The 20091-nt window shown below is 34.7% G+C and overlaps 1 protein-coding gene across 12 annotated transcripts in view; it reads left to right on the top strand.

Annotated features, from left to right (window-relative positions):
* Nucleotides 1-20091, top strand: part of GTF2I (general transcription factor IIi) — an 81126-nt gene that overhangs the window by 6018 nt on the left and 55017 nt on the right. For 9 of the 12 annotated variants that reach the window (XM_058164308.1, XM_058164304.1, XM_058164306.1 and 6 more), the window contains exons 2-10: nt 1912-1954; nt 6788-6900; nt 8675-8813; nt 9793-9927; nt 11197-11380; nt 12051-12079; nt 13362-13407; nt 13897-13940; nt 17190-17255. In XM_058164308.1, the coding sequence (XP_058020291.1) occupies nt 1942-1954; nt 6788-6900; nt 8675-8813; nt 9793-9927; nt 11197-11380; nt 12051-12079; nt 13362-13407; nt 13897-13940; nt 17190-17255 (769 nt within the window). In that variant the 5' untranslated portion in view covers nt 1912-1941. The remainder of the gene's footprint in view (nt 1-1911; nt 1955-6787; nt 6901-8674; nt 8814-9792; nt 9928-11196; nt 11381-12050; nt 12080-13361; nt 13408-13896; nt 13941-17189; nt 17256-20091) is intronic. The other 3 variants (XM_058164314.1, XM_058164315.1, XM_058164311.1) reach the window with 2 other exon arrangements.

Here is a 20091-nt window from a genome sequence, read left to right as displayed (position 1 = left end):
TTAGAGGAGCGCATTTTACCTTATTCAGTTGAATGGTTGGGAAAGATTAATTTTACCTTCTATTTGCTTAAATGTTTAGGATAGAGGCTAGACTACTTTTATTGGACCTTACACATAGTATAGTGAATTAGCAAGACTTATTGTTAGATTACATTTATATCACATCTTTCCTCTTAGAGCTCAAGGCTGCATACATTCTGGGCCTCCATTCCCACTCCCCCAAAATAGCCAGTCTATTCTTAAATCAAATAGGAACTTGAACATGCGACTGTGTAATCCTCATTGAAACCATAAACTCTACCTCATATTGATGTATAGATGTGGTCTGGACTATTTAGTAAGTCTTCTTCTTCCAAATATATTTTGCCTATTTTTGAAACATCCTTTGTCATTATTGAAGCCTTCAAATACAGTATGTACAATTATTTAAAATCAACCCACAAAAGGAGGAAGTAGAATTATGTATGCATATATTTCACCGTATTTATAACTATCCCAATTGGAAAGACTTTTCACTTTGTAATGTTAGAGATGCTTAGCATTAAAAGAGCAAACGTAAGCATATTTACTTAGAAACAAATCTCATTATATTTAGAGGCTGCAATCCTAGCCATAAGTTTTGTTAGTAAAGATAATTAAATTAAGTGGGATATCTGAGTAAGGATGCATGAGATTAAGAAGTAAATGCAATGAAATAGGGAGGCATATTAGTTTTCAAACATTTTTATTACGTTAACAGGATAACAATATCCTGATTTTTTTGCAGCAATATACCGTATTTTTCGGAGCATAAGACACACTTTTTTTCTTCCTAAAAGAGGCTGAAAATTTGGGTGCGTCTTATACTCCGAATATAACCCAGTACAGTGGCCAAAATGGATACCCGGAACAGCTGCTGCCTTCTCTTACCCCTTCCGCACTTTTCCTGCTTTAGTCACTGGAGCTCCCTCCAAGGATCAGCTGTGCTTTTGAAGCTATTTTTCAGCCCCAACTCCAGCAAAGTGATCTTCCATGCTTTGTTTGCTTTTCTAATTGCTGCTCCCTCTGACAATCTGCTGTGCTTTGGAAGCACAGCCCCAACCTCAAAACCAGCAAGTGAACTAATGTGCTGGGACTAGCCAGATGAATACCTGGTAGGCAGAATTCCCCCCCCCCTATTTTCCTCCCCAAAATCTAAGGTGCATCTTATACTCTGAAAAATATGGTATACTATTAGGCTATTTCTATGGTCTAGCACTCATAATTGCATTGCCTAGCCCAGTGGTCCCCAAACTTTCAGTTCATCATTATTCAGATTGTTTCTGGACTCCAAATTTTTTCAGGTAGTTCTTGACTTATGACTTTGTTTAACGGTTTGAAGTTAAGATAACCTTGGAAAAAGTGACTTACAATCCATCCTTGAAGTTACGACCATCCCTACAAACATATGAGCACAATTGGGGTACTTAGAAAATGGCTTACATTTAGCATCTTGCAGAATCTTGTGGTCATGTGATGAGGATTTGTGATTTTCCCAGCTGGCGTATGACAAAGTCATTTTTGGGGAAGCCAGATTCATTTAACAACTCTGATAGAAATGGTAGTAAAATTGGGTCTAGTCTTGTAATGACTTGCTTAATGACTATATTTCTTAATGACTGAAATTCCGGTTCCAATTGTGATTGCAAGTGGAGGGTTACCTGTATTATATGAAAATAATTTAATAAATGCTACCTTAAGCAAAAAATACTATGAATAATATTATTGACCCCTTGGAAAGTTCCATCAAACCTTAGGAATTGATGTTGATCAGTTTGGGGGACCCAGATCTAACCCTTTCCCCCAATCTAGAAAAGTCAGAACAATACTTTTCAAACTTGTCTTGTGTACAAAATATCACTTTTCAGATACAATTTTTTTTTGTTATTTCAGGTTCCATTTTATTTGTGCAGAATTCTTATAATGCAGAGAATAGGTATGAACAATCAAACTGAACTTTTATTAGCTTTTGAAAATAAGGAGTGTATGAAATGTATTTGAATGGTAATAGCTTGCGTTGGTAGTTGGGCTGTTGGTCTAAGCTCCAAGCTTGGCAATTTGGTTGCAAACGTTTTATCACCATTCGAACAGACATCGTCAGTGTGCTTTGAATTGTGCTCATCTATCAGATCACTGGCCTTTAAATATCTTTTTATGTGATGCAAATTAGTGTGGGTGTTGCTAAACAAACAACAGTCGCACTAATATGCACCAATAAAAAGGTATTTAAAGGTTAGTGTTCGGATAGATGAGCACAATTCAAAGCGCATTGATGATGCCTCCTCGAATAGTGATGAAACGTTTGCAACCAAATTGCCAAGCTCGCAGCTCAGACCAACAGCATATAAGGAATGTTTCTCAAAATGGGGATATCAATATATATATATTGATGTGTATTTGTGAATGAAAGATGGCAAATATGGTTATTGGTACTGCCTTAAAATCTTCATGATTATACTTTTAGAATCTTATAGAAAGAAATAGATAATACTGTCCATGTTACTGCTTTGAGCATGGTAACAAAGAGTGTAGTGCTTTGGATTTAAATCTGGAAGAATGATTTAGAATGTAACATACTATAGAACTAGATAAATGGCAAAAACTTTGGGATAGAAATTACAAATTGACAATGGCTACTACATATAAGAAAAATCTTTATAAAATGTTTTACAGGTAGTATTTGCCACCAGCAAGGTTAGCAAAAATGTTTAACAACATGTCCCGCAAATGTTGGAAATGTAATCAGACTCCATGTACCTATTATCATATATGGTGGACATGTATGAAAGCAAGAAAATATTGGATGCAAATACACACATGGCTGGAAAAGATGATTAAGCAGCATATAGATTTAAAGCCAGAAATATTTTTGTTAGGTATAATACCAGAAAGTTATGATAAAGGGACTAAATACTACATGTATTGACAGCAGCGAGAATAGTATTTGCACAATATTGGAAAAATGAGAACACCCCACCAGATGAAAATATAACTCGGAAAATATTGGACTGTGCAGAGATGGATAGTTTGGCATTGAAATTAAAAGATAAAGGAGATACATTCAACGTGGAATAGGTTTTATGAATGGTTAGAGATAAGAGGTAGAAATTAGATGAAGAAAGATCATTGTTATGTGTAAATAAAGTATGAACATTGTTTATAACTATAAGTATGCTAGTATAATTAATATAAATAAGCTAGTATAATTATAAATATGGTTATAATTATTACTTATATTATCACTATCAGTATGTCTGTTACTTTAAAAAAAAATATTTTGTAAAATGAAATGCCGGGATAATACACTGTCTTCAAAATGCTTACATATCAATACGATTAAAAAACTTGACTTAAAAAAAAATAATGTAACAGGGTGGGAATGCAGTATCTATCTGCAACTTATTAAACCAACTCTTATTTTTTCCAGGAAAATAACATGGGTACATTAATAAATCACAGACAGGTGTTACATTTGTCCTGCTTCATGTTCTGAAGTATTTTGAATTGAATCCAAAGTATTGTGCAGACCCTAATTTTTCTTACAGTTAGTCCTCAACTTATGACCGTAATTGAGCCTAAATTACAGTCGTAAGTCATGCTAGTAATTAAACAGGCTGTCATGTGTGATGCGATTTTATGATTTTTTTTGTGCCAGCTCTTAAGTGAATCAGCATGTTTGTTTTGCAAATCTATGGTCATTAGACAAATCTATTGTCCACAATGGGCAGTTTTTGCTGGAAACCTGAAGTAAATGCCAGTTTCTAGTAAATAATAATAATAATAATAATAATAATAATAATAATAATAATAATAATAATAATAATAATAATAATAGCGATTATGTGACCATGAGATGTCACAAATGGCCATAAATACAGGATGGTTTCTGAGTGGCAAAATAGGATTAGGTGTCTGGGGGCTGGCTGTCAGAATATAGAATCCAGGTCGTTAGTTGGAATTTTGAACAGTTGCTAAGTGACCACTCATAAGTCAAGGACTATCTGTACTTACTAGAATGATACCCTAAATTTTCTCCAAATATTCAGGATGATTTATATGGAGACCTCTTTTCATTTTATCCCCAGAGCAGCAATCCTCTGATCAGAGAGGTCCAAAATTATCCAATTAATTTTCATGATTGATGATGGATTTGAGTGTAGGTCTCTCAAATCTTAGTCCAGCACCTTAACTTCTATACTACATTGGCTCTTATCTAAAACAAAAGAAAAGAGGACAAAAAGGGAGGAAAGATTAGGGAATTGGTTTAGTAGTGCTAGGTACATATTTTGTAAAAACGGAATAATAGCTGCTACAGGAACCTTCTGTAGAAAAAGTGTTGATGCCATCACAAGGTTGTATCCCTGAAAACCAAGGTTTGTCTTTACTGGAGTAGGGCAATACAATAATCAGAATCTTCAAAAAAAATCACATTGGAATCATATCGTGAATGGGTTGTTTGTGTTTTATGTTTATACTTCAATGTAACTGTATAGCAAGGATGCTAAATCAGAGTGAACATTATGCTCTTGGTTTTGATGGCCTGTTAAAAGAAAAGTAGTGAAGATACTTTGTGTTTGACTTGTTTATTTAATTACACATATTTATACTCTACCAAGATGTCTTCAAAGAGAAAGAATCTCAAGTCAACTGAAGGAAATAGCAGGAAGCAAAGGAAAGCCATCAGTTTCAGTTTTGAGACGAAGATCATCAAAGCTTATGATGCCAGGAAGAAGGTGAATACTATAGCACAAGAAGAAAGCCTGGCCAATTCCACCATCCCACTATTGAAAGATAAGAAAAGGATCTCTAGGAATGAAAGAAGTTATAATAAAAGAGTAAAAAGGCCTTATTCACAAAACAGAAAAACTTGTTATATTTTGGATCAAAGATCAGATACAAAAGAGGATGCTGATTGACCATATTATTCAGGCTAAGACACACAGAAATAAGGAGGCGAGTGCACCAAAACGTTCATTGTCAGACATAGTTGGTTTATGTGGTTTAAATGAAGATTTTAATTACCACAACTCACATACGAGGTGAAGCTGCAAGCACTGGTGAAGAAGCTGGCAAATATTTTCTGGATGATCTTGATGATAACATAGGGAATTATTTTCCTGAATAGATACTCCATATGGATGACCTGAATTATAATGGAAGAAAATGGCAAAGCGGACCTATATATGAGGCCAAAGCAACGTCCAGATGTAAAGCAATTAAGGATAGAGTAGCCTTTTTGTTAGGCAGAAATGATACCGGATTCAAGCTGAAGCATTTCTGATCAAGAAATCATATAACTTCCATTGTTCAAAAGTAAGCATATGCTGCCTATCAATCTAGTTGGAAAGTGGATGATGTCCGTTTCAAGGATTAGTTTATAAATCACTTTATAGATCAAGTAAAGGAATATTGCTTGCAAAAGAAAATTTCCTTTAAAATTCTGTTCCTTGACAATGCTCCTAAGCATCTCCCACATCTTGATGACCTCCACCCAGGTATAGTTTATCTACCAAAAAACACAATCCGTCTCCACACTCTCTATGGATCAAGGAGCCCTCCTGATATTCCAGGCATAACTGTGTGTAGTATTTGCCAAAGCCATAGTTACAATGGAAGATGATAGGGTAACATTGCATGAATTTTGGAAAGGCTACGCTATCCTCCATTGTATGAGAAATGTCAAAGTAGTACAGCAGGATGTTAATGTGAAATGCATGCAAAATATTCGGATGTAATGTTTTAAAACATTTTACTGTCCTTGTAAATAATTTTGAAGGATTTGACCCAAATGAAAATAAAATGTCGACTGTCATAAAATTCTTTGATTTAGAGCCTGGTACTCTAAAAAAAATAGTAGCCAACACTGAGGGAGAGCATTCAGATGAAGGTTTAGTTGAATTGAAGGAAGAATCAGAAGCACAAAGTTTCATGGAAGAAAAGAAGAAGAAGGATCCCAGATTGAGTGGATTCCAAGATATCAACAAAAATTTATCAGAATTGGAAAGTTATGGGTCTAAATTTAGAATATTTTGGAAAGTTACAGTGGGAAATGTATGAAATCTCAAAAGTGTAACCATGACATATATGAAGAAAAAATGTGCCAACTAAGCTTAATGGATTCTTTAAGAAAGAATCCATCCTTCCTCAACTTCACTTTCCTTCCCATCACTTTCCCCTTCCACAAGACAAGAAGACCCAGCCAATCCTCATCCACCATATCAGTGTATCTAGTTTTTCCAAGAACAAATAAAAAGAGATAATCAACTTTTCAAACACTCAGTTTCCATTTAACCTTTTTTGTTTTTTTGTATTTAGGCTGCTTGTTCAAAATGATGCATACAGTATTAAACCAAAGCTTAAAAGATATAATTTTTAAATAGTCATAATCACATGTAAAGACTGAAAGGTAATTATTAATACAGTGTATTTTTATGGCAAAAATGGTTAGAATGAAAAAGCTGAAATGAATGAATATGTTACAACTGCTTCATGAAGGCTGAAAAATTTGAGCACGGAGTGCTGAAGTAAAGTTGTGAGTTGAGGTGCGATCATGCCTAGGCTATCATGATATTTACTTAGCTACTATTTCACTTTAAAGACCTAGGGTTTGGAATGAACCTTGGTTGCTAAATATGGAATGGATGTAACATGAATTTCTAACAAATCTGTGTCTGTACGTGTGTGATTTTCTTTGTCTTATAGGAGGGTAAATAATTTCCTTCTATTCAGGTATAATATTCAGCACAGTTTTCTTCTTCTTTGTTTGTAGCAAAAATGGCTCAAGCAGCAATGGCGGCAGCAGCAGCAGCATCCAGCCATGATGAGGACTCATCTGAAAGCAGAATGGTGGTTACCTTTCTTATGTCAGCTCTTGATTCAATGGTAAGAATCTGTTATACTGTGACTTTTCCCACAGAGCTTATATCTCCAGGGACTTCTGTATATATGTTCATCTGTTTCTCTTTAATCATCAGTTCATTTGCAAAACAGACTAAAAATATTTGACAGTCTAGACCAGGGATGAGCAAACTTGGCCCGTTGAAGAGTGGTGGACTACAACTCCCAGAATTCCCCAGCCAGCAACTTGCTCCTATTTATAGTTCATGCTGGCTGGGGAATTCTGGGTGTTGAAGTCCATCACTCTTCAAGGGGCCAAGTTTGGACACCCCTGGTCTAGACCATTGTTTCCTAACATTGCATCGGAGTATAGTACAGGTGGTCCTCAACATACAACAGTTCATTTAGTTACCGTTTGAAGTTACAATGGCACTGAAAAAAGTGACTTATGACCATTTTCCACAATTATGACCATTGCAGCATCCCCATAGTCATGTAATTTCCATTCAGATGCTTGACAACTGGTTCCTATTTAGGGTAGTTGCAGTGTCCTGGGGTCATGGGATCCCATTTCGTGACCTTCTGACAAGCAAAATCAATAAGAAATCCAGATTCACTTAAATCGTGTTACTAATTTAACAACTGCAGTGATTCACTTAACAAATGTGGCAGGAAAAGTTGTAAAATGGGGCAAAATTCACTTAACAAATTTCTCACTTAGCAACACAAATTTTGGGCTCAATTGTGGTTGTAAATCAAGGATTATCTGTAGAGGGAAAAATAGTAAGCAGAGTTACTCATCTGATTCAGTACAGAAACGCAACAGTATTTGATTTTTCCTGTATGGAACCTTTTTCATTCCAGCTGGATGTGGTTTGAAAATCAATAATTCTCAGCTACAAGAAACAAAGAAAATGTTTCCCTTTTCATCCTCCTTGACATCTTGAATGATAGTCGCTCCTTACATACTTTTACTAGTCTCTTTCATAATCCCTCAAATTTGGCAGTGAAAATATAAAATTTGGGAGGTTTACTTAGTGCCTCTACTTTGAGTCATGTTGTTTCTCCAATATAGGCATGTGAATATGAACAATTAATTCTTATCAGGACCCTCATGTGATCAGTGGTAGTCAAACATTGCCAGTCTAATGTTTGAAAAGGACTGTGTTTCTTCCAGCATGTTTCCCATTGTGTCACATGTGTCTTTGCTAGAGATAGGGCAGGTGATTAGGCTCCTTCATTTCAGTCTGCACCATGATTAAACAAAAGCCCTTAAAAGTTGTATTTGAATTTCTAATAGCCTTTCCAATTTGTCATAATTGGAAGTGGCTATATTTAATTTTCAAATTTCAGTTTAAGAACTGCCATTGTTAATGTCTATAACATTATTTTAGTAAAATGGGTTATTTTTCACTGTTATATGCTCCCCACATATTTTTGTGAGATGGGTGTGCATATAAATATAGTAAATAAATATATATTAATTATGCAATTCTATCTTTTACTATATTGCTGATGTTAAGAAACCGGTAAAGGTGAATAAAGAGGAATACTGTGTAAATCTGATTTAGCACCTACAACAATACTGTAGATAAGTTGTCACATTCTTTTATTGTTGGAACACTTTCATGTTGTTTGCATTGGTCTCAGTTTGTGCAGGTTTTTTCTGTGAAAAGGTTCTCTTTGTAGAACAGGCTGTAGCTGTAGTTTTAAAAAATAAAGCAGTGCCAGAGAGGAAAAAAAATATTAAAAGAGAGTATATATATGTGTTTTAGGTCTTGCTGTTACAGTTCTAAATGGCGACCTTTTATTTCCATAGTGCAAAGAGCTTGCCAAGTCTAAGGCAGAGGTTGCCTGCATTGCTGTGTATGAAACAGATGTGTTTGTGGTGGGCACTGAGAGAGGAAGAGCCTTCGTCAATACGAGAAAAGATTTTCAGAAGGATTTTGTGAAGTATTGTAAGTCTGAATCAGAAATTCACAGACTTCTTAACTTGTGCAGTTGATTAGAATCTGCACATAAACACTTTTGCTTATGTAACATTCCTTTTATGTCTAGTAATACTGTAAATAAATAAAGTGGATTATTTTGAGAACATTCATGCAACTTCTGTGCCCATTTTCTGTAGCAAAAGAGAACAGACTGTGCATTTGGTAGCATTATACTTCCCCCCCCCCCAACAGAAAGTAGTGCAATATAATATGTCTTATTATAATTGCAAACTATGGTGCTGAGTATTGAGAGGACCAATGAGGAATGGTAGGAAATAATTGACATGCTTAAATTATGAATTGTTAAGGACATTGGAAAAATGTTGTGTTAGTGGATTTTCAGAGAATATTGGTATCTCATATTTTCTCTAAAAAGTGAACCCCTCCCCCCAAAAAACCTGAAAATTATATATTAAAAATTAGTCTTACATTACATGTGTAATAATAATTTACAGAAGTTCATCAAAGTAGTATCAAACCCATAATGCAAGTAGTGTTTTTAAATAATGCCTTTTTCCAAACAACTATATTCCTAGAGATCTACTTCAACAATGCTGGTTGTGTAAGAACATTTATTTTATATAATTCATTTTTATAGAGCCATGGTGACACATGGTGAAAGCAATATTGCAGGCTACCTCTGCATTCCCACTGCCAGGAGATCAATCCTGACCAGCTCAAGATTGACTCAGCCTCCATTCTTCCGAAGTTGATAAAATGAGGACCCAGATTGTTTGGGGGCAAGATTCTGACACTGTAAACCACGTAGGGAGGGCGGTTAAGCACTATGGAACAGTATATAAGTCTAAGTGCTATTGCTATTATTGTGGCAAGGTGGTATGAATACAAAAAATGGGATGTCTGAGAAAGGACTTAATATATGGATAGACTCTTGATTTAAATTAGTAGTTTATGGACAGTTTCAGATTTCATAATTTTTTCCTAGGTATTAACGAAGAGGCAAAAGCTGTAGAATTGCAGAAGACAAAATCATCCTCTCTTGATAACAGGATGACTGTGGATGTTGTGGAAATGGAAGCTCTCAGGAAGTCTGTGGAGGATTATTTCTGTATTTGCTATGGTAAATATTTAATTTTAAATGCAAATTGCTTTTCAGAGCAGAACTGTGATGTTTCTCATTCTAGATTTAAATGCAGTTGATTTTGATTTGAGGAAGGCAGTTAAACCATTAAGATAGAACGCATGATTTGAATTCTAATTCAGTGATGAATGCGAGTTGCTGTCTGTTTCATGGGATTGGAATTAATTAACTAAGTATATATAGCCTGCTTTATTCCTTTTAAGAACTGTACAGTAAAGGCATTTTATAATTCCTAAATAAATAAAATATACATTGTACATAAAGTTAACTTCATTATAATTAATATCATAATGAATTAGTTCTTGAGCATACTTTTATTCTTTCCAAACCAGAAGAATGTTGGAAAGAATTTAGGTTAAAAAAATCTTGGTCTCTGTCTTGATTTCAGCAGGTAAACTCTATGAAAACAGAACAAGACCAAATGTGATATGATGAAAAAAACTGAATTTTACTGCTCCATTCAAAATCTTCCACCCGTCATAAAAACACAAAGATGCAATTTGAGAAAAAAGCATAAACGTTTTCCTCAAATCCCCCCCCCCAAACCTTACACACTAACCTTAGTTAGAGCCATACATGTAGGTAATATACACATATATGCTGAGTTCCTGCAGAGAAATTGTGCTGATATGCATATGTCTACACACAGATTACTGGATCTCCCTCCCAAAACCCCCTGCTTTTAGGATTGACTTAAAATTTTTATCTGTCTCATTCAATAAATTTATAGCTAAACCCCAAAAAATCAAATATAGAGGATAAATGCTTCCACAAAGGATAACTAGGGGTCAAGGCTCACTAAAATAATAAAGCCTTGGAATGCTTATGGACACATAGAATGCTTATAATCACATGGAGGCTAAATGCACCTTTGAGGAGAGAGTTTCATAATGTGGGAAATGCCACAGAGAAGGCATGTCATAATCATTAATAAAGATGATGCTACAGGGTGATGCTTTCCTTTGAAGTATACCAGCTGCTCATTTTTAAAATAAAAGAAAAAGAAAACCAGCAGTCTGTGTGGATAATTAGTTATGTTCACAGTGCCAGATCAGAGAACTCAATTGGAGACCTGAGGGCTAGTGAGTAGTTAAACTATTTATTTCATCTACATAGAAAGAATTATTGGCTGATTTTTGTTTCAGAACAAGTTCACGCATCAAAGAAAAGGACACGTTTGCTATTGTTTTGTTGTTTTACGAACAGAAATGTTACCTCATTGGTACAAATTGATTTTCTCCTATCTAGGTAAAGCTTTAGGAAAATCAACAGTAGTTCCTGTGCCATTTGATAAGATTCAGAGGGATCCATCTGCTTTGATAATACACGGGCTTCCAGAAGGACTTGCTTTTAAGCATCCCTCCAGCTATGATGTCACAACACTGAAGTGGATTTTGGAGAACAAATCTGGGATCTCATTTGTCATCAAAAGGTACAAATTGAATTTCATTTTCTATTTCCTGAGATACTTTGAGCTTGCGGCAAAATGTTCTTAAATCACTTTGCATAATAAAGTGTAAAAATGGGTTATTAAAGCCATTTAACTTTGTAGCAGGACAGCTGTTTCCATGTAGAAACAGACTCTCATATAAACCTATGCAGATTCCTGGAGAGCAACCCTTCCCAGGAAGAACATATCCTTCCTAGGTCAAAAGACCAAATTTGGGAACAGATCGGATGCTTATATGAGAAGGACTGATCATTATCACTACATATTTTTTCTCTTCAGATAATTCAATAGCAGTTAGAAACTTCTAAGAAATCGATTATTCTGGAATTGAAAAAGAGGAACATTTTAGTAAAGAAAAATGATTTCACAGAATCACCAAGACTTCTCAATAAAACTTTAAATTAATTTGTAATAGTATGGAAATTTCCTTTCTAAAACTGAGAAATGATACCATTCAGCTGTGAATCAGATATGTTTGTTTATGATACTATTTCCACCATTCCTTCATCTTCCTTCTATGGTCCAAAATGGACCTTGTAACATTGGTTGTAGGAAATATGGAGAAAATATTGAAGATGTGACCCTCTTAATGCCGTTATCACATTTATAAATGATGTTGTAGAATAATAGAATTTGTTCTTTCTTTATGTAGGCCTTTCCTTGAGCCAAAGAAATATTTAGGTGAGTCTTAATTTGATCTAAATAAAAAAAATCATTTTCTATACAGTACTAATTATATTTCTGTAGCTTTTTTTAACAAGTTGATACCTGAAAAGAAGTGTACAATACTGAAAGTTCTAATTTTGTGAAAGGGCCTCTGGTGGCTCAGACTGGTAAGACAGTCTGTTATTAACAGCAGCTGCTTGCAATTACTGCAGGTTCAAGTCCTACCAGGCCCAAGGTTGACTCAGCCTTCCATCCTTTATAAGGTAGGTAAAATGAGGACCCAGATTGTTGGGGGCAATAAGTTGACTTTGTATATAATATACAAATGGATGAAGACTATTGCTTGACATAGTGCAAGCCGCCCTGAGTCTTCGGAGAAGGGCGGGATATAAATGCAAATTTAAAAAAAATTTTTTTGTGGGACCAGAATAATTTTCTTGGTTACACCCTGTCCCCTCCCCAGACATCTCATGCATGAATTTATTTTTGGTACTCTCTTATAGTAAAGCAAATCTACTGTTGAGAAGTTATGTACGATAATTGTCCCAGATATTGCAGACCTTAAAGTGTATGGCTGTGGAAAGCCGGGGGTGGGGGGGGGGGAGGAGGAAGACTTTGTTCATAAGCATTACAGCACCTCTTTTCAGATAATTAAACTATCATTTGCAAAATTAGCCTGGCTGTTTCACAATTTATTCCCAATGCCATCTATATATACATCTGTATATACATTTGTATATATACATCAGAGATAAATTCCTTGGGTGTCCCATCACACTTGGCCAATAAAGAATATTCCTATTCCTATATTTATGTGAGTGCTATATCACTTCTGAAGTGATACTGCACCCTGCGAATGACATAATTTTTTAAAAGGTGCTTTTTGTACGTCTACACGTTGCAACACATCTCTTTCTAAGATTTTTCAGTTGTTTGTTCATATTGAAAAAATATATGCTATCAGAATTTTCAGTAATGATAATTTGGAAGGTATAGAGCCTTGAATAACATTGTCATGACACAGAGTCTTCATCATTAGAATTTGGGGGGACGTATAAAATTCTCCTGACAAAGTTCTGAATGAATTTACAGAGAGATAAAAGTGGATATTCCAAATATTTTTTAACACAATCAAGAGCTATCAATGCTAAATGGAACTGTAAAAGTTCTATACAATTATATAGTAACAGGAAAAATATGAGTTTTCTTCATCAATTGTATTATTTACATTCCCATATATATTCTGTATTCAACTTAGTGCTTGTGTGATATTAGATTCTTCTTTCATTTTTTTCAGGCCGCCTTTCAGATTCATCACTCATGATGACATCTCCGGGTGTAAGGTATAAATAATTTTATGGCTTTTTTATTTTTTTTTTCCTACAGGTTTTCTACAAACAGTACAATAGTATTTTTTCTAGTGGTAAAACATGAGGTGACAATATTCAGTATTTATCTTCTGTCTTTTAGGTGTAATTCACAAGTCTGTTGATGACAGATTTGTAACAACCCTAATGCTAAAATTTTAATTTTATGCTTTAAAATCAGGGTTTGAGTTTAGTGCCAGAATACCTAAAACTGGCTTGTGCAAATCATCTAATGAGGAATTTGGATCAAGTTGCATATCAGATGCAATTGTCTAAAAGTTTGCTATAACTATTTTAAGGCCCTTTCAAAGCCTTCTAAGCATAGGAAGTCTGGAAGGAATATTTCTTTTAGCATCCTGGAGAGCCAGTTAACCTAGTGAGTGCTCATTTAGTTGAATCAAATGACAAATAAATTCATATGATATATTATACTCACTAAAAATTGTCTATTCTCTGTTTGTCTAGTTGCCCTTCCATTCAGGTGAAGAGTGAGCCCAATGAAGATTCTGGTACGCATTTCTGTTTCTTTTAAAATACTAATCCCTTGAATTTACAAGGATATTGTTAACAGCAGTGTGTGAATTGACTGCTGTCAATCTGTCCATAAGAGCAGAAGTTCAAGTATCTGTGCTGTCAAAATTCTGTGAAGCTTTTTTTTTCAATATTTCCCTCAAATGTATTGTCAAGTGCATTTCCCTAATATACATGTTTTATTTGAATTTCTCAAAAATATATGCATTTTTAATATGAAGCAGCCATTACATCTTTTAGTCATTTCCAAACTTCTGCTACTGAACCCTAACCCTAACCCTAGCCAGGCTGCATGACTTACGTTGTAATTAGTGGATCCTGAAAATGCCTCTTTGTTAGGTATTTACTTCAATACAAGACTGGGTCCTAACCTTTCATAATAATTATAAGAAATATTTACACATGGGAAATTGAGGCCTCTTCCTGCATTTCATTGGCACTGTCATTTGAGGTAAACGCATCCACTTTTTGGATCTTTATTCTTGGTGTAAATTTCTTAAAAACTTAAAAGCTTAACTAAAAATAAAGCATTTGAATGTAAAAATAAGAAATAGAAAAACATAAGTTCCTTTTCAAATCTTGGAGTCTTTTATATACCGCAATGCAGGCCAACAAACTTTATTTAAATGGTAATATTCATTCATAAGACATGCAGTAACAGGAAAACTTTGTGAAGAACAAAAATGTTTTATAATAGCTGATACAGTGAGTAACAATTCTAACCCATTGCAATATGTATGAAATGTAGTATTGGCTGTGGTTCAGTGTTTCAACATAGAAAAATATTGAGCTTTCATTGGTCTGTATAATTTTTGATACTTATAACTAGTGATTTGTGTTAACCAATCCTTAGATACTTGTGGTTTATCTTCAGCAACACCGGCTTCAGAAATACGGCAAATGTCAAGTGGGTAGTTTACAGATTGTTTCTATCCATGCTTCTTACTTGGACTGAAATAAATATGTACATTGTTTTTGGTTGATTTTGGAAATGGAGTGATAAGCTGGATGGGGTTTGATCTAATAATTGTCAAGAAGAAGAAAAAACGTAAAATTTTTCTGGCAAAATAGATGAATGGAGTTATAATGGTGATTAGTGCATTGTTGGAAAACCAGGTTAGGGATAGATCATGGTTGGTAAGAGTCAGCACTGACAGACTTCTGGTTGACGTCGCGGCTGCCTCAGACACAGTGAACGGGTCTCTGCATTCACTGTGCTGACTTCTCCCTGTTCGTGGGCTTCGAGAGGAGCTAAAGCCACCCTGTATGGATAGTGAAGCAAAGAAGGGCACCCTGTGAGGTCGAGGAGAGTTGCAGATCTCCTCCATGACCCAGGGTTTCTTTTCCTTCTCAGTCACAGCAAGAAGAGGAGGCAGCTAAACATGGCTGCTACAAAGCTGGGACAACCGATGAACATCTAAGACTGGTGCTGGAGCGAAGTAGGTGAGCAGTGACTGGAACTGAGTGAAAGGATTTCCTGTTGCTTTAAATTCAACCCCAATAAACAATTTAGAACTATTAACTCACAATTATCTGTTTAAGTGGCAGCTGAGCATTCTGAAAAACTACCAGACTGGAAGTTAGGGGCGTAGAAGAAAAAAATAACTCTGAAATATACAGAAAATTGGACTGTCAAATTGGGAAGACGTGGTACTGGGAAGGCATCTTAAAATGCTGGAAGCATTTACTTGAAAAACTTATTCTGCTTTTATAATTGTTCTACAACTAAAAGATAACTTGATTATAGTGGCAATATTGAAATTTAAGATGAGAATGCTACCTGCTGACAAAAAGGAAACACTACATGAAGGACTATTAAAATATCTACTGGAATACTTTTAACTACCCTATGATCCAAATATGAAAATAAGGAAGTTTGCTTAACTAAAGGAACCCCTGAATGTTATGCTAGAAGACGGAACCTGTAAAGAGGCTTTGGATAACTTTTGGGATTATCTAAATGGAACTGACTGTTTATTTATGGGATATAAAGAACTGGGACTCGGGCACTCCCTGAAGGGCAATTTAAGGACTGGATAAATAGTTCCTAGATTGTTGGACAAAAGTTGAATTTTTTAAAAAAGTAAAACAAGATGCTATATGAAGTGGAAATGGGTGGAATTTCGAAGGAGATGGTGTTACTCTTCCAAAGCACAAAAAGGCACCATGGAGAAAGGATTTAAGGAGATTATGGACAAAATGGAAAATACCATATGAGAGATGATGAATAAAGAACAAGACGCCCAGGAAAGAGACGAGTCAGCAGAAGAAACAAAAGAAGAAGAAAACAAAGAGGAGACAACAATGGAAATAACAGTGATTGATGAATTAAACTGGGGGAAAATGTATTTTAAGAGAGTTGGAAGAGGCGTTTGAAAGGGAGACGGGGGCCTGGGCAGAAATTTTGGGAACTAGGCAGTGGAAGGGGGTAGAGGTGCGAGAAATACTCAGATTGAACAGCCAAGAAGCAGATTCTGACAGAGATAGAGATCCAGTAGAGAAATTTGGGAGGCAAGTGGGGAAAAAAAGCATAGCAATTAAAGTATTGAAGTGGACAAGGGACGATGGATATATGATTTTTCTTCTCTTCTGTTGTTTTAATTTGCCTTCCCTTCCCTTCCCTTTTTATTTATTTATTTATTTATTATTTTATTTTAGGTAGGTGACATGATTAGAAGTTAGGTAGGATAGAAAGAAAATGTTTTTAGTAAAAGGTGATATTAAAAATTAAAATAAATGATAGAAATAAGAGAAGGGGGAATGATAGTGTGTACTCTTTTATATAATAAAACAAAAGTAAATAAGAGAAAACATGGAATAATTGAGTAATGACAGATTGGAACTTATTATAATTGTGTATTCCTATTAGAAATATATAAGTTGATTGAATCTAATAATTATGATTAATATTACTAGTTGTATTTGTTTTAGAATGTTGGATACCCAGATGCCACACTGTTCACGCATTGATTTGATGTTTGTAAAAAAATAAAAAAAATAAAAACTTTTTAAAAAGAGTCAGCACTGACTTCAATGACACATAGTTATTTTATAATACTGACATTGTTGAGTGTCCATTGGTTGCGTAAACTTGGGATTTAACGGGTTAATTGCAGTTAACTCAGAATGTGTTGATTTTTTTTATGCATATGAAACAGCAAAGGGTGAGCATTCATTTAGATTCCTATTTACCCATGTAAATGGAATATTAATTGTTTTTATTTCAGGACTCGAGATGGTAACGGTTAAAGAAGAATCAGAAGACCCTGAATATTATCAATTTAATATTCCAGGTAACAGTAAATGTGAACCTTCTTTTATAGTCTGAAATCTTGAATGGTAAATTATGCAGGTAGAAAAATGGACTGAAGGACAACATAGTTGGAAAACAACATAGGGTTTTGGTTTCAGTATAATCATATAGTATTTGAAGCAGAACTTGTTTTGGTTTAGGTGACCCTTGTCTGGTTTCTACTCATTTGTGTGCTGCATTTGCTTCCTATGCACTGTTGTCTATGCCCCACTCCCCCATTTCTTAAAAATTGAGAGGTGTTTGTGAGTGTTTTAAATAAATTAAAGTTTAAGTATAATAACTATCTTGTCAATAGTCAAACTTGCTGCCAAATACCAAGTATTTCAAATGTGTCGTGTTGGAGGGAAGAATAGAAGGATAAGTCTGCATGCAGCAGTGCCATTTGAAAGTTTTATATATCTCAACCCTTTATCGATTCTTATTAATGATAGCTATCAAAAACTATGTGGGCTTGTGTACTTTATTTAAAAGACACAAAGCCACTCTTGTTATGGACCATAATTTTGGTTTGCTTTCAAACAGCAAAAGTCATAAAAACACCATAAAAATTGCCAGTTCTTCTCAAAACAGCACCCCACACATATATCAGTAATAACTTTATCAGGCTCTACCGCAATGCTTGACATAAGAGCCAGCTTTTCAAGGCTTTCTAGAAAGCTAGATGGATAGTAGCTTATCAAAGTTCAGGAGGAAGAATGTTCCAAAGGGTAGGAGTTGCTACCAAAAAGACACTTCCAAGCTAGACAGCAGAAGAGCCTTTACCTTGTCTATCCTGGTGAAATAATCACTTTGCTTAAAAATTACGGGGATGATACATAATACAAAATAAAAAAGACAACCACAGCAATTATTTATTAAACTTAAGTGTATTCAAACTGTTTTTGCTCTCTTGGAATATCCATTTGGAAATGGCATCCTGATTGCAAACTGTACATACATAGGATTAGCATGGTTTAGTTGACACTGTCTACTTTGGCATACAATTAAGAACTAATGAATTGTCTAAATTTGTAATGGGGCTTTTGCAGTAGCTGTATATAAATTATTCTGAAAACCATTTCAAAGGACAGCATCATTCGATTTGCCCTATCGGAGACATGGGTAGCATATAAATTCAATAAATAAGTAATTGTTGAATGATTCCAGGCTAATGTAGTTTCCTGGAGCTAAGGTTTAAAATAAAGGCACAGAATTGAATAACCTTTAGAAAGGTAAGCATGTCTAAATCTGGTTTGTACTTCGGTGGGAGACCCCCTTAGAGCCCTCTTTTATGTCACACTAAACTTTACAATGGAAGATAAGGGTTTTACATTATTAAAAAATATAGTTTCATTTCTTCCTTCCATAATTTACATTTATCTTCCAGGAGGCAATTTTAATGAAAAGCTAGTTATATTCAATATTTTTTGTTGTGGTGAGATTTCTTCTTTCTCCTTCTTCCTTTACCGGGTAAAGTTTACCCTGACCCAGATAAGAGGTTTACTGGTTTGTAGTGCCCTTTATTTTTTTAAAAAAAAAGACCCGTTCTGAGCAAGATGCTCTGCAAGGAGACAAACATTGAGGATAGCGAATGATAACTGGACAACTGTCCAATTGTGACCCGTCGCCTAGTGCTGGCATTGCAAAACATCACAGCAAGGTCGGTTTGCACCAAAATGCTGAAAATAGTGTGTGTGAGCTGATAACAGAAACGGTATAAGATGGAAGTGTTAAAGCATGGATATTTTTTACAGAACCATATCAGGCTTTGTTTATGCAGTCAAGAAATAACAATGTTAAAACCTGCTTTGCTTACCTTCTTTCATGTCTTGAGGATAATACCACATTGCTTCGTTCCCCAATCTCCTTTCTAGAGTCCTTGAAGCCTTCAGTTATAACAGGCAGTAGTGAAATTCAGTCATAATCTTTTATCAAGGGCAAGTGATACATGTATAGGTCTGTGGTTCCTTTGTCTAGACTTTCTTTTGACTTTATTATATTTTATATATTGTAGTGCTTTTTTTGAGCAAAACAAAAATAATAGTGATGGTGATACTATACATTGTCAAAGGGAAAAAAAACCTGAAGTTAAAAGTGTTTCAGCAAAAAAGTGAAAAAAATATGACAAAGAAAAATATATAAAATAATTACAATTTCAATATATATTTAATGCAAATTTATCTAATGCAAATCTTATTGAAGTATATACATACATACATACATTTATACACTATTTTTTTTAACTTACTGTATTCTGAAGGAACAGGTCCTATATTTCATTATACTTACTTATACAAGTGTATTGCAACATTGGAAAGGGAAATGTATGACTCCATTTAGTCAATGGATTGAACACCTGATTGCACTTATGAAGCTTATAGATATAGACATAAGCAACCTATTAACTTTAAAAAGTAGCTGTTAGGATTATAGAAGATATGCAAATCAGGCATTTGAAAGCAATTTCTTAATACGTAACTGACCTTTTTCAAGGATCAGCATAGTGCCTACAGAGTTGAAGATTTCTGAAGTACCCTTAGACAGTTTCCATGGAACCATAAATTTTAAGCGAAATCTTATTGTGTGAATCTCATGAGACTTCAACGCATTGTCACATTAATTCCCAAAATTTCATGATTGTTTTTCCCCCAAATAACATTGCAGAATAACTTCCACTTATTTATTTGAAAAAGGGCATAAAGAGCTCTTCGCAGGCAAGGCATACCTAATTAAAAATTCATTACTGTTCTAAAATGCCTTGAATTTGGATTAAGAAGTCACCTTGGATAAATGGACACTATATACAAGCATATGAATCACTAATAAATGGTCCCAAC

This window comes from Ahaetulla prasina, chromosome 1 (genome assembly GCF_028640845.1).
Source record: "Ahaetulla prasina isolate Xishuangbanna chromosome 1, ASM2864084v1, whole genome shotgun sequence".
Classification (NCBI taxonomy): Eukaryota; Metazoa; Chordata; class Lepidosauria; order Squamata; family Colubridae; genus Ahaetulla; species Ahaetulla prasina.
This window is presented reverse-complemented; position numbering and strand designations above follow the sequence as displayed.